The sequence below is a fragment of the Ochlerotatus camptorhynchus genome, unplaced genomic scaffold (genome assembly GCF_037179485.1).
Source record: "Ochlerotatus camptorhynchus isolate MF236.1 unplaced genomic scaffold, CSIRO-AGI_Acam_v1.1 ptg000117l, whole genome shotgun sequence".
Classification (NCBI taxonomy): domain Eukaryota; kingdom Metazoa; phylum Arthropoda; class Insecta; order Diptera; family Culicidae; genus Ochlerotatus; species Ochlerotatus camptorhynchus.
In genome coordinates, this window is record NW_027040607.1 from 399,046 (window position 1) to 412,502 (window position 13,457).

The window sequence follows — 13,457 nt, forward strand, 5'->3', positions numbered from 1 at the left end:
CAAAATGCGCGATTAGGCCGAAGTAGTTCTGTACCCTATATCATGCCAATTCATATCATCTTGTACCCAAGATGTGATAACAGCAATTCACAGCAATTGATGGACCAAGTTGAAGACATTTGTCAAAACCCTCTGACATCCCTGACTCAACAATGGCTGTTCATCCAAGGAGTTTCTTTCAATAAACCGTCGATTCCTACACCATTATAGCGTTCATATTTGCATTTATTTCACTTTCGCTTTTTCACGTAAGATTTAAAAAAAAATATTAACATGTTTTGTATAGGCAATAAAATTGGAATGCTTATTCGATAGCACATACAGTACCTAGTTCATTTTCTCCAGTAGTGTGTACGTTTTGTTCCATCACTTTACACAGATCAATCAATGTATGCTCTCACAGGATACAAGAGGATTATTAGCAGCTATAAAGTATAGTAATAAATATGCGTTTTGCTTTTGAATCTTAAGGATCGCCCGAGTCCTAAAATTATTCAAATAATGAAAAATAGGACAACAAATAGAGCTTGAAAACGGGACAATGGTAGTGTTTGGAAGGCCAAAATGTCAAGTCATTCCACTTGCATCTTCTCGGATTTCTACTTCAACCAAAGCAGGCGGCTTTTCTTCTTTCTGTTCTTGCTTTTCTATGCAGTATTCGTTGATTTCTTCACGGGTAAGACTAGAATCTATTCTAAGCACGGCTAGAAGTTTGCTGAGGCTTCATGTCGGAACGGGGCGAAAAAGTGGCTCAATACCCGCTCTCCTCCAGGGTGTGATTTGTATTCGAAAATATTGCACAAAAACCGGTAGCTAAAGAAGGAAGGGATGGAGAATTTTTGAATTTTACTTTTCTCTAGTGATGAGTGGACAATTCCCTCTGGAGGTTGTGCTGAAGTGACTTTTTGTTTGAGTTTGTGCCGAAAAGATCAAAAAGTTTCTACTTAGTTGATCTTTTCATTGGTTTGGGAGTTTGGGAGCAATTTGTCAACAAGTTTACCGGATTTATGAATTGTAGTCAATGAGAGTGCGAACAAAAAAAAATACACAAGGTTTGAACCAGCACTTCAACGTGAGGTTCGTTGAGCCAAGTTTGATTTATTGTTATAAAGTGTATTGACAGCCTGTTGAATCGCAAGGGAAAGGAAGAAGGTCATATAAAATAAATTCGTCACAATCGATATTCTACTAGCTAATAATTACAATATAACTGGGATACTTTGCGCTTTCATTTAAATATATGTATAAAACCTACAACTACGACATAAAGGATGATATAATGTTAATAGTTCGAATATAAATTAGTCGTACATTCTAGAGTTGATTAAAAGTGTGATAGTGTATCGTAGCTAAAAAATAAAATGCGTATATTTTTTGTTGGATTTTTTTCACTTTTTAACTTGTTCGGTGTAAATAATGATTATAGAAAAAATAGGACAATAAAAACAAGTTTAAAGCATTTTCTGTTCTTCTCGAAGCTATGTACAATGTTGAAACGAGAATGTTAAAAATAGTAGTTTCATGCTCATTTTTTTTGATCGTTGGTCTTCAAAGTTTAACTTTAAAGAATCTTCATTCTGCTTAACACATTTCCTTTTTTTTTTGTAAAAATATACAACCATCATTTTTTCGCGTTCCGTCGAATGACTTTATCTCATCCTCGCTCACAAGTGCACTCACAACTCTAAATGTTTTCATGTATCTGTCTATCCGCTCCTATCATTCCCTGTACTACCGATGATGCTGTTCTTCATAGTACTACTCGGGATTCGATAAGGAATTTTAAATAATCGTAATCGTAATTAGCATTAATATTAGTAAAACAGTGACAATATAGCCTGAGACCTCGCTCAGTATGCTCGGTTGTTGTTGTTACCGTTCATGCCGTACGTATGGATTGATCTGTAAGTGAGGTAGGAGAAAGAGATGGTTTAGTTCCATGGTGAATGTCGATTTATTTTTCGCAATTTGCTGAAGCTATAAAAAGCGGTTTTTGAAAACACTGGATCTAGTGATGCACCCAAAAACGTGGCATTTCGGAGGAGATTTATGATTGGTGGAGTCAAAGTCAACTTCAATTTTGTTACTCGTCCTTAGGCCGAGCATTGCCAAATGGTGTCCTGCCACCTGACTCCAAATGCTATATAATTGGTGCATCACTAATTGTGTAACTAAAACGAGGAAAACACGCAACTGGTCATTTTACGATCTTAATAAGCAAGAGAAGATGCATAAATGACGTAGCATTTTAGGGTAACCAGCCATGTAGAAAAATACGCTAGAAGGGAAAAGGAGTCTAAAGATGGTGCTGCATAAAACGTAAACAAATATTTAAAGTTTGTTTACGTTTCATGAAGCACCAACTTTGGTTCCCCTCCCCTTGTAGCGTATTTTTCTACATGGCCAATCACCCTAAAATGCTACGTCATTCAGGCATCTTCTCCATGCACCTAAAAAATGAATACGGTAGTATCATAGAGGTAACTCTAAGACTAGTAGGTCCCGAAGAAATATGCTCAACTTTTTGGCTCATCTCTGGTACTATCTTCGGTCCCAAGCTAATCGATGCACTCCTCGAAACATAGGAAAATCCACGAGCCCCTCATTTTATCTGTCAAACTTTCATAGCGAATCAAAACAAACATAATGTGGTACTAGAATTTCGACTAGAATGGGATACGTTAATCGATTTGCTTGGGACGAATAGGCTAGTCAAGTAGTGAGCCAATTTAAAATCGTTAGTTTCCACCGGTTGGTAGTATACTGCACGAATGAATTCTAGCTGATTGTGACTTTCTGAAAGTTAAATTAGATTTTAAGTATCAAAAGTCGGCAATTGGCACTTGGTTGCTCAACACAGACCAACGATACATCTAGATAGAGCTGGAATTAGGGCGTAACAGCTTTTGTAAACAATGACTTCTCTCGATGATTTCTCGAAGGTCATATGTTGTTAGAGCTCTTCGTTGAGCAGTTTTGTTTTGTTTTGTTTTCTTTCGTGCGCAAAAGTTCAAAATAAAGTGCAAAGCAAATCTTTGCAACAATGAATCGAGGAGTGGTTTCGTTCCTCCGTTTTTCGCGAAATAAATCGGAATGTGGAGTGTGGAAAGCGTTTTGTGCACATAATATTACAATACTTCTCCCGCAAAAAAACACCATATTGACGCCATGCTCGTTTGGCTACAATAACTGACAGTTCATTTGGCTACATTCTACTTCGTCTCCGCTTATCTATGGAATCTATAGTATCTATAGTGCCAATCTCCGACGAGCATCGATTGCCAATTAGCGATTAATCAATGATGGCAATAGAGTGCCAGGAATGCGACCAATGGCTTTACGTCCCTTCCGAATGAAGACATGACCAGAGAATTGTTTCGCCTCAGAAAAATCCCAACGACTGCTGGGCATGAGCTTAGACACACTGGGGTGAGAAAGCAGTCTCATTTACCACTCCACCTGTGCTTGTAACTTAGAACCTAATGCAATATTCAGCTTGAATTGAGCATGTGTAAGCTTGGTTTTAAATGCGCATTTCGCTATTAAAAATATTTTTTAATGATATCATGAGATGTGATATTAGGTGATATTTTGTATCACCTAATATCACATCTCATGATATCATTAAAAAATATTTTTAATAGCGAAATGCGCATTTAAAACCAAGCATGCAAATGCTCAATTCAAGCTGAACATTGAATTAGGTTCTAAGTAACATTGACAGAATCTCTTCGTCGACTTTCTTTTTATATCATCACGGCCACGAACATTCCCAGCTATTTTCAGCTTATTCAGATCGACGAAAGAAGCTGTTATCTATCTTCTAATACCACAAACATTACAAGAAACGGTTTTATACCCAAATTATTAACGAATGTAACCAAGTTATTAACGAAAGAGAGAGTCGATGAAGAGATTCGATCAATGTAGGTTGGTCTATTTGAAAGGTGACGCGAAATTTGTCAATAATGTAAATATTTACACGTCGTGCATTGAAGAATTTGTTGTCAAACGAAGACCGGACACTGATTGGCAGAAGATCTCTGGTTGGTCGATTGTGGCAAATCACCGTGGGTAATGTATTGAATACGTCGATTGCAGCAAAAATGTGCATGGCAAGGTAGGTCGAAAAATCATTCATTACCGAGTTATTGATCTATTTATTTTACATTGCTGAGCAACACTACCACTTTTTGCTTGGGCACTAGCAAATATTACCAAAGCCTACCAGGGAGAAAGCATTTCTTGGCTACTATCATCAATCTTTGTTAACTAACCACTCTATTCAATTGGCACCACAAGCTTCATTTTTGATTGCTTATGAATAATCGAGCAAAAAACATCCAATTTGATAAGTAATCATGCAGACCGATAGAGTCCTCATGGCTACTGATTTTAATATCATTTGTTTGAGAATGTTACATTACCTTCTTATTTATAGAAATTTATGTCAATATACAGCCATTCCACAGCAAAACGATGTAGTGGTTTTCAGAAATTCGTAAAAATTGGTAGTTTTGTTCCTCATCGCAAAATATTAAACCCGTTTTTTTTGTGATTAGGGTGACCACTTCCATGTTAAAGATGTTCAAAAAATCGATTTTTTTTTTCCAAAAATGACTTTATTCAAAAATTTAAATCAAAATATCAAATGAAAGGTTATTAAAAATACTGTTTAGGAAATATACAACTATATTTTAAAAAAATTGCATTTTGTATTGAGAAATATGGATTGTATTTGTTTTTTATGCTTTTCAAGATTTGTAAACAGTAGGTGCAATATGCTTTTGTATTTTTCCTGGAAAATTTAGACCTTTTACACAATATATCAAAAATCAGCAATGTGTTTTTTTTCGTTTTTGAAACATATTTTTATGAAGCTATCAAGTTTTGAATGTTTGCTCAATAATCCTATGCGACTAGACTACCAGGCGTCATGACTATATTAAAGTCTCGCTATAAATAAATGGCGACGCATGGTAGTCTAGTGGCATAGGATTATTGAGCAAACATCCCAAAACATGATAACTTTAAAAAGTATAACTCAGTGTTTCTCAACAATCAATGTTTTTCAACAATCAATGTTTTTCAACAATCCAAAAAAATCCAAATTTTTTAATGTTATTACATTTTTTATAAAAAGTTTAATTACCTTTCATTTGATATTTCGATCTCTGGAATCGGCCCAACGGTTCAAAAGTTAAATTTTTTTGAAAAAAGACAATTTTGAAGAAAAAAAGTCATTTTAAAAAATAAATCAAATTTTTGGACCACCCTAACATGGTAATGATTACCTAAAGGACAACATAAAAATACGGGTTTAATGTTTTGCGATGAGGAACAAAACTACCAATTTTTACGAAATTCTGAGAACCACTATATCGTTTATCTAAGGAATGGCTATATATAAATAATCCAGCAATTTACTCTACAAAAAAACTGTATCACTTCCATTTGACATTAGACGCTTACCATTATAGCACATTATGGCACTATCTTAACGAACATTTGATTTACAAAAACGTTACCTGCACCATCAATTAGGCCCTATTTTTTGAGGGAAACATGGTATTTCAGATTTTCAACCTACATCCCAAAATTATCGGTGGCAGAAAAAATGTTACATTTGACATAACCTTAAAAGATCTATAACACCCCCGATGCCTGGTAGCCACAGGATAAAGGTTCCAAAGCCATATTTAGGTAATTAGAATTGTTTGCGCTTATACCATAAGTTTCAGGTAAATGGTGTCTAATGGAAAATTCATATAATATTTTGGTCAATATTTTGATCTAAGTGCAATAACGGTGATCTCTATGCTTACGGAGTTCAAAATATTAGCTTTTTAGCTATTTTAAATTGACCAACACAATGTTCTACAAAGCTGTTGAACAATTAATTTGAAACAACTTTGCAGAAATTACAAATTTTATATCTCTAATGATTCTCGTTTTATTCTGGTTTTAAAATACTTACTTAGAATGGCCTCTATGAATAATTTTCTACATAAACTTTTTGTACATTGATATCTTGCAAATGATTTGTACTAGACACTATTAGAACTTTTAAAGACACAACCCTAGCGGGAACAAATATCTCGATACCTTAAATTGGTATGGATGAGTCTCACATAAGAGGTAAAATACCAAAAAATGTTCCTACAATACTATTGCAATACCAAATTGCGATAACACAGGTATTCTTTTGGTATTCAAATATAAAGTTTTTTTATGTACAAAGTATTTTGCAAGTATTTTTTTTTGTAGGTATTATTCTTTCGTATTTTACCTGTCATGTCATGCTGGTCAATATCAAATTTTGGTATCAGGTCAGAAGTAGGTATTAATTAGTAATTTTCTCCTGGTCGGGATGCTGAAGTGACTAAGCTGCTGTCCCTTTACGTTATAAAATCATACACGTTTTTTTGTAGAAAAACATGCTATTTGCATATGCTGATATCTCAAAAATGAGCAAATAGATTTCAATGCTATTAGTTACATTTGAAAGATCGTGCTTTCATTCATTTATAGTGTAAAAACTACAAGTGCAACTTATAGTAACTAATTATAGACAAACACAATGTATAACAAAGATGCAACTTTAAATCAGACAGAAATGTTCTAGATACAAGTTTAATTAAATGAGCCATACAATTTTAGACATAGATATAAAAAGTGCTTCTTGAACAAAGTTGCTTGAAATTGAAATTAAAACTTTATACTCGACTAAAGCCCGATTCAAAGTGATCATAACTCAAGAATTAAACAACATACACGGTTGATCAAAACGTCAATCAAAAGGGTATTTATTCAGCTTTCAAACGATACATAACAAGTTACTACATTTCACCGTTTCGATCGAACTGTCGCACTTTACTTGTGATCGATGCCATCATGATCTGCACAGTCGCTGGTGACACTGTACTGGCTAACTTATTCCACTTTAAACGCATTTGTTGTGCATTTGTCACTTCTTCACCGCATCCTCAAAGTTTTCGCTCGACAATTGCCCAATATTATTCGATCGGTCTGAACTCAGGGCAATTCGGAGGATTAATCTCTTTGGCGACAAAATTAACACGACTAGTTGCCAGGTAAAATTTTCGTCTGGGGAATTGTTTATAATCCATTTTGACATCTGTTTCGTCATCCATTAAAATACAGCCATCAAATTTCGTCAAAACTCGTTCGTATAGTAACCGTGCTCGCTTTTTGGCCACTAAATTATGTTTCAGGGAGCGATTCGGATGTTTACTGGCACAAAAAGACTTATATTCTTCTCTTGAAAGGATATTACGCACGGTGGAAAAAGTTGGAATCGTATTTCTTTGCCAAATCACGTATGGAGACACCTGGGTTGCTTTTCACGTACCTCAACACCTTTCTCCTCAGCTCTTTGTCTCTAGTACCACTTTATGATAGATGCGCTGTGCTCTATCCACACTCAGAGTATCTTTGTAACGTTTGATTACAAGACTCACCGTTGACTTTGGGAATTTTAACACTTTTGCTATTTTTGAGGCAAACCACGAAGGGTTCTCCATATTTTTGTGCACAATTAATTTTCTTTTCTCAAGTTGCATGATCCGTAATTTCGGGATGCGTCGATCAATCGGGAAAAACTTCTCACCAATTTCTTCGTCAATGAAATATCAGCAAATGCCTGTCAAACGTTTTTTGTTCCAACCTCCAGGGGCACGGTGGTGTATTTAACCGTGCGTCCAGATTTACTTTGAATTGAGCTTTAAGGTACACCAGGGCAAATTAAAACGCGCGAGGGCAAGTTTAAACGAAAAGTGTATCTCTTAGCGGAAGTTCACATTATAGTCGAAATGCGTATCTGTCATGGATACCAAAATTAATTAAGTGGAATTAAATGGAAGAAAACCTTTTTTGCTGTTTTATTTTATTTTAGTTTAAAGATTATTGCATAGAATTCAGACGCAAATTCCTAGGGAATTTTAAGCAAAATTCAAAAAGAATTTAAGTCGTGATTTAAAAAAAAATCCGAAAAGAAGTCCTTCAAAAATCTTGGAAAATTGTAAGGAGTTCTGACAATAATAGTTCTAATGAGTTCTAAGATAAATTCCTAAGGAATACTGAAACGAATTCAAAACGATTTCTAGGGAAAGTGAAAAACGAAGTTCTGAATTGAATTCCCATGTTAATTCTAAGAATAATTCCAAGGGAGTTGTGAGGATAACTTCAAAAAAATTTCACGGAGATTCTAATCTGGGATATTGGGGAGAGCAACAGGAAAATTCTCATGAGAAGCCTAATAAAACTCTTATGTAAACAGATTTTAAGGGAACAAATTAATGGAAATTACGAAAAAAAAAATACAAAAGAAAATTTATTCTAAGATCAATTTAAGAAAATCGAGGAAAATTAAAAATTAAATCTTAGGATATCCCGAAGAAAATTCAAAGAGCCGAAGGACTAGAGCTCAAAGAAAATTGTGAGAAAAATCTCAAACCCAGGATAATTTCAAAATAATTCTAACGAGAATTCCATGAAAATTCTTGGAAAGTTTTAAGCGAACTCCTGAGAAGAATTTCCTGTTAGTTTTACAAGAATGTCATGTTAGTTCGAAACAGATTTCCACATAAGTTCTGAGATTAATACAAAAGAAATTCTAATAAGAATTGCATGGAAATTCGGATTAGAAAAAGTATTACATAAAACTCCTGCCCCGTAGCGTGGGTAGATCACTTTTTCGTGGTACGTTACGGGTGTTTCTGGTGCGAAGAATAGAGCACCAATATCATGGCTAAGTACTATGTCACACTGCAGAATATAGTGTTGCCTACAGAACAGCTGCTTGATCACACCATAAGATTATCAATCTCTTAAACAATTAATAAAAATTTAAGTTGACATTTGGCTGAAAAACGCTATTCCTCAAAGGTAAAAAGGTAAATGAATCATTAAACAATGACGATGTTCCTTAATAAGTAAAAAAAATCTCCTTAAAATAGATCGGGTTGCTCCTTAAATGATTGATCAAAATACGTTAAAAATCATAAAATGCTTAGTAAATATTTAAAGTACGCTCCCTAAAATAGAGAAAACTGTACATTAAGCATTTGAAAATGCTCCTTAGTATGCACCGCTTTGCATCATTTTGAAATGTAATTGTACCATATATCATCGGAAAAGCTGCTGTAGAAAGGTTAATAAGTACCATGAAATCAGCTGAAATGTTCAGTAAATCATTGTATGCATTTGTGCATTTTTACTGAACATTTCAGTTGATTTCATGGTACTTATTAACCTTTCTACAGCAGCTTTTGCGATGATATATGGTACAATTACAGTTCAAAAAGGTGTAAAGCGGTGCATACTAAGGAGCATTTTCAAATGCTTAATTTACAGTTTTCTCTATTTTAGGGAGCGTACTTTAAATATTTACTGAGCATTTTAAGATTTTTAACGTATTTTGATCAATCATTTACGGAACAACCCGATCTATTTTAAGGAGATTTTTTTTACTTATTAAGGATAATTTCATCTGTTTTATTGAGCAAAAGTAGCTTTGAAAATTACCCGTAAGAATATTGATAGAAATTTTCGAAAATCCAATATGGAAAATGGGTAGAAGATAATGAACAAAAAGTTTGGTTTTCCGATATTAATTTCCATATAAACTTCAAATAGTTTGTGCCAAGTCAGTTCTAACCAAATGAATTTGAATTTTGGGAAGCTAATCAGGACCTGATTTCAAACCGTTTGAGTACTGTGGAGCGAAAATTTCAAATTTTACATCAGTCTAACCTCTAATTGGGAAAACACCCACACCACAAGTATACCCAAGTAACATTGCAGGTTTAATGAGATTTTAAAGCACTCTACAAGTCTAAATCATGGTCTACAGTACCGACATAAAACCCAAATTGTTACTTGGGTAGGCACTCAACTATGAATGGAACACCAACCCTACTTGCATGTACATGACAATTTATTGAACAAACAAATTATACGTAGGGGCTGTTTAGTTTTTAAGAGGTTTTAGAAACCCATCATACAAACTTTTGGAAATGGGTGAGAACCGTAGACACTTGCCTTCCTCCCATACTCATATTCAGGGAATGAAATCACCGATTCTGATAAAGATAATGTTATCTTCATAAAGAAAGAATTAGTAATATCCGTTTAATTCAACAACATTATTTGCATATCCTTGACCGATACGTATATTCAGTCTACAATGTGCAGACTTCTTCAGTATCTTGACACACAAGACACTGAAAAAGTCTGCACATTGTAGACGAAAAACGCGTATCTGTCTGTCAGTAAATAAGGTAGTGGAATTGAATAGAAGTTACTAATCCTTCTCTCTTTCTTTATACAGGTATTCCATTAAGACGCCCAGGATTCAATGATATCTTAATATTTCTATACAGATCTGGAAAAAAGGGGTTATCTTTTTTGATCGATTCTCTTCATCGACTTTCTATTTCGTTAATAAGTCAGCTGCAACAACATTACCTGTTGTATTTGACAATTTGGACGGTAGATAAGAACCTCTTTTATTATGCTATGTGGCAAAAATAGCACGAAAACTGTTTGCATAGCCGTGGTTATCAATAGAGAAAGTCGATGAAGAGAATCGATCAAAGCAGATAGGCCCTATTTCCAGCTCTGTATAGATTTGTTACACTCATAATAAGTACTAGCCAAGGAACCGCAAGGTAAAATTATGTTAAAAATATAGCCACTATCATTATTATTACACATCATGATCAGAACCATTAGCGATAGTCTCCGATCATCATCCTCAACTTTCGTCACTGGAGATTCTCCAGATCAGGCGAGAATAATGTGCTTGTCTCGAGATTCCAGCCAGTCTTCGGAAAAGTTGGCCAGGTAGCTAATGCCTTTCAGATTGTGGATATATTAGTTGAAAATTAATTTCACTATTTTCATAACAGTTCCATGTAGGTAGGCAATCAATAGAACATGGGAATGTTATGCAAGTAGCGGTAGTATTGCAGATATAGATTTATATCGTGATACAGACCCGATGGTAAGTTGCTGTCTTTGGCATCGTTGTGCAGGTATCCAAAACCTTTCGTATTGTGCGAAAATTAGTTCGGAATTCTGTCGCTACGCGGTGCCAGTGTTCAAAATGTGCTCATATCATATGCTTTACTATCTGGGAAGATGCTGTTTTGGACAAGTCAGTTGAAAATTTATATACTACGTGCTGCTAGTGTGTATATGAACTTCTAGAATTTGCTATATTTCGAAATTTAGACCACCTGGGAAGTTTCTGTCGCCGATAAAGTTGTTCATATAACCAGAACCTTTAGAAGGCGCTAGTGTACATGTGAACTTCAATGAAAATGATATATCTCGAGATCCTGATCATTTAGGAAATGTTTGCCTTTTACCACGTTGAGACTCAGTGTTGGAAAAGTTCGCGATATTTCACGAAGTTCACCAAGCGAAAACTTCGCGAGTCATAGTGAGTTTTTACGAACTTTTCCATCACTGTTGAGACTACAGAGTTATAACATATAATAATAATTATCGACAAGAAAAATGTCATCAAGATAGGCTTATAACATGTTATAACTACTCAATCTGGCCAGCGTTTTCGACAAAGTTATTCAGGTAAGGAAGGCCTTGTAGTGGGGCCTCATAGCCTAGTTAGTAAAGGTGCGGTATTACCAAGCCAGAGGCAGCGGGGTCGATTCCCGGTCCGATCGAGGAAATCTTTTGGGTTGAAAATTTTCTCGACTTCCCTGTGCATAGAGTATCATTGTGCTTGCCACACAATTTACAAAATTCATGCATTGGTATTGGTATCGAAAGCTCTCAATTGATAACTGTGGAAGTGCATTTAGAACACTAAGTTGAGAGCACGCAATAAGCTAATATGCACTAGAATAGTCAACTAATCTGTGCACCACCAGAAGGCCTTGGTTAGAAAAACTACTTTGCCCAAGTCAGCAACTGCCCAGATGGTCAGGATCTCGAGATATAGCATAATTAGTGTTTTCACATGCTCAATAGCACTTATATACCTACCATTCAAAAGGTCTAGGCTATCTGAACAACTTGCAATTCCACATGCACACTAGCACCGCACAGTGGTAGAATTCTGAACTAATCTAGGTTCATAAGATTTTTGATATCTGAACAATGTTATCGAAGACAGCTATTTTCCAGATAGTCAGGATCTTGCGATAAAGTACATTGATCAGTAGTGACACATAGTGACGGAATTCTGAACAAATCTATTCACCAATAGTAAGTTTTAGACTATCATTTTTTTTTCGAAAACAGCAACTACCCAGTTGTTCAGGATCTCGAGCTATAGCATATGCTGGACGTTCATATGCACACTAGCGTCAGATGGTTGGAAAATTCTTAACTAATCTGTCCACCATTTGAAAGGCCTTGTTTATCTTAACTGCCAACTTCCTAGATCGTCGAGAGTTCGAGGTATATTACCCAGTGATATCAGTGGATTGTCAACAACAGCTGATCATGATGTGTATCAAAAATGATACTTCTAAATTTTAGATCTCTCTAATCATGATTCCGTTTACTAGTATTTTTATCGTCATGAAACATCGGAAGCCATGATTTTTTTTTCTGAATCCCTGCTCATATGCTCCTTCAGTTTTAGTGACTTGAATTTTAAATCCTATTCGTTAATGCATGATTTGTAAATATTTACATGATTGACAAATCTCAGGTAATCAGGACATTTTGATCTGCTGCGTAAGGATCTGTCATGATAATCTGAGTTTTGCCAAAAAATCGTAAATATTCGCGCTGTGTACAGCGAAGAATATCATGTAGAATGAAAATATATTTAATGTAAATTTACAGACTTGTTGCAGTGTATCACTAAAAGCCATCGCGTGATTTTCCTCGTTTTCGTTCATATCTACAAATTTAAACTTATCCGGACTAATGCATCTATCACTAAGCATTGTATTTGTATCCATATCGGTATCTGTAATCATAACATACAGTGGGCATGGTTGCTTACCGCCAAATACACTGACTGCATCTGAAACAAAATAAGAAAAAAAAGCAAACGTTAATTGTGATGTTTTAAAAATAATCTAATTAGTAAAAAAAAGCTCAATATAGTAATGACCGGATTTTGCCCCTTTTGAAAATCTTTGCTAATGCTCATGTGGTTTTTCAGTGGTCTTCTTGCTCCAAAGTATATACCTTAAATATCCCTCTTGAAGTTGAATGAGAAAGAATTGGAATTACGGTTGGGTGAAATTATTGACTCCGATTTGCATGAAACTTTGCACAATTGTTTGTTATGATCAATCATCCACATTTGAGCTGAGATTCGGCCATTTTTAATCTCGCAAAACATTTCAAAATGGCGGTTCCATATTATTCAGCAAGTCATAGTTCTAAAACGTCACTTTCAATCAAAATGACGTATGAAACCAAGTTGTAGGCAGGGTTGCTTACACTCA

The 13,457-nt window shown here is 35.0% G+C and overlaps 1 protein-coding gene across 2 annotated transcripts in view; it reads right to left on the reverse strand.

Annotated features, from left to right (window-relative positions):
- Positions 1 to 204: 204 nt before the first annotated feature.
- drm (drumstick) overlaps positions 205 to 13,457 on the reverse strand; it is an 82,311-nt gene continuing 69,058 nt past the window's right edge. Inside the window, exons 3-4 of one of the 2 annotated variants that reach the window (XM_065220183.1) lie at positions 12,988 to 13,027; positions 205 to 1,902 (exon numbers count right to left, since the gene is read on the reverse strand). In XM_065220183.1, the coding sequence (XP_065076255.1) occupies positions 13,003 to 13,027 (25 nt within the window). In that variant the 3' untranslated portion in view covers positions 205 to 1,902; positions 12,988 to 13,002. The remainder of the gene's footprint in view (positions 1,903 to 12,987; positions 13,028 to 13,457) is intronic. The other variant, XM_065220182.1, reaches the window with a different exon arrangement.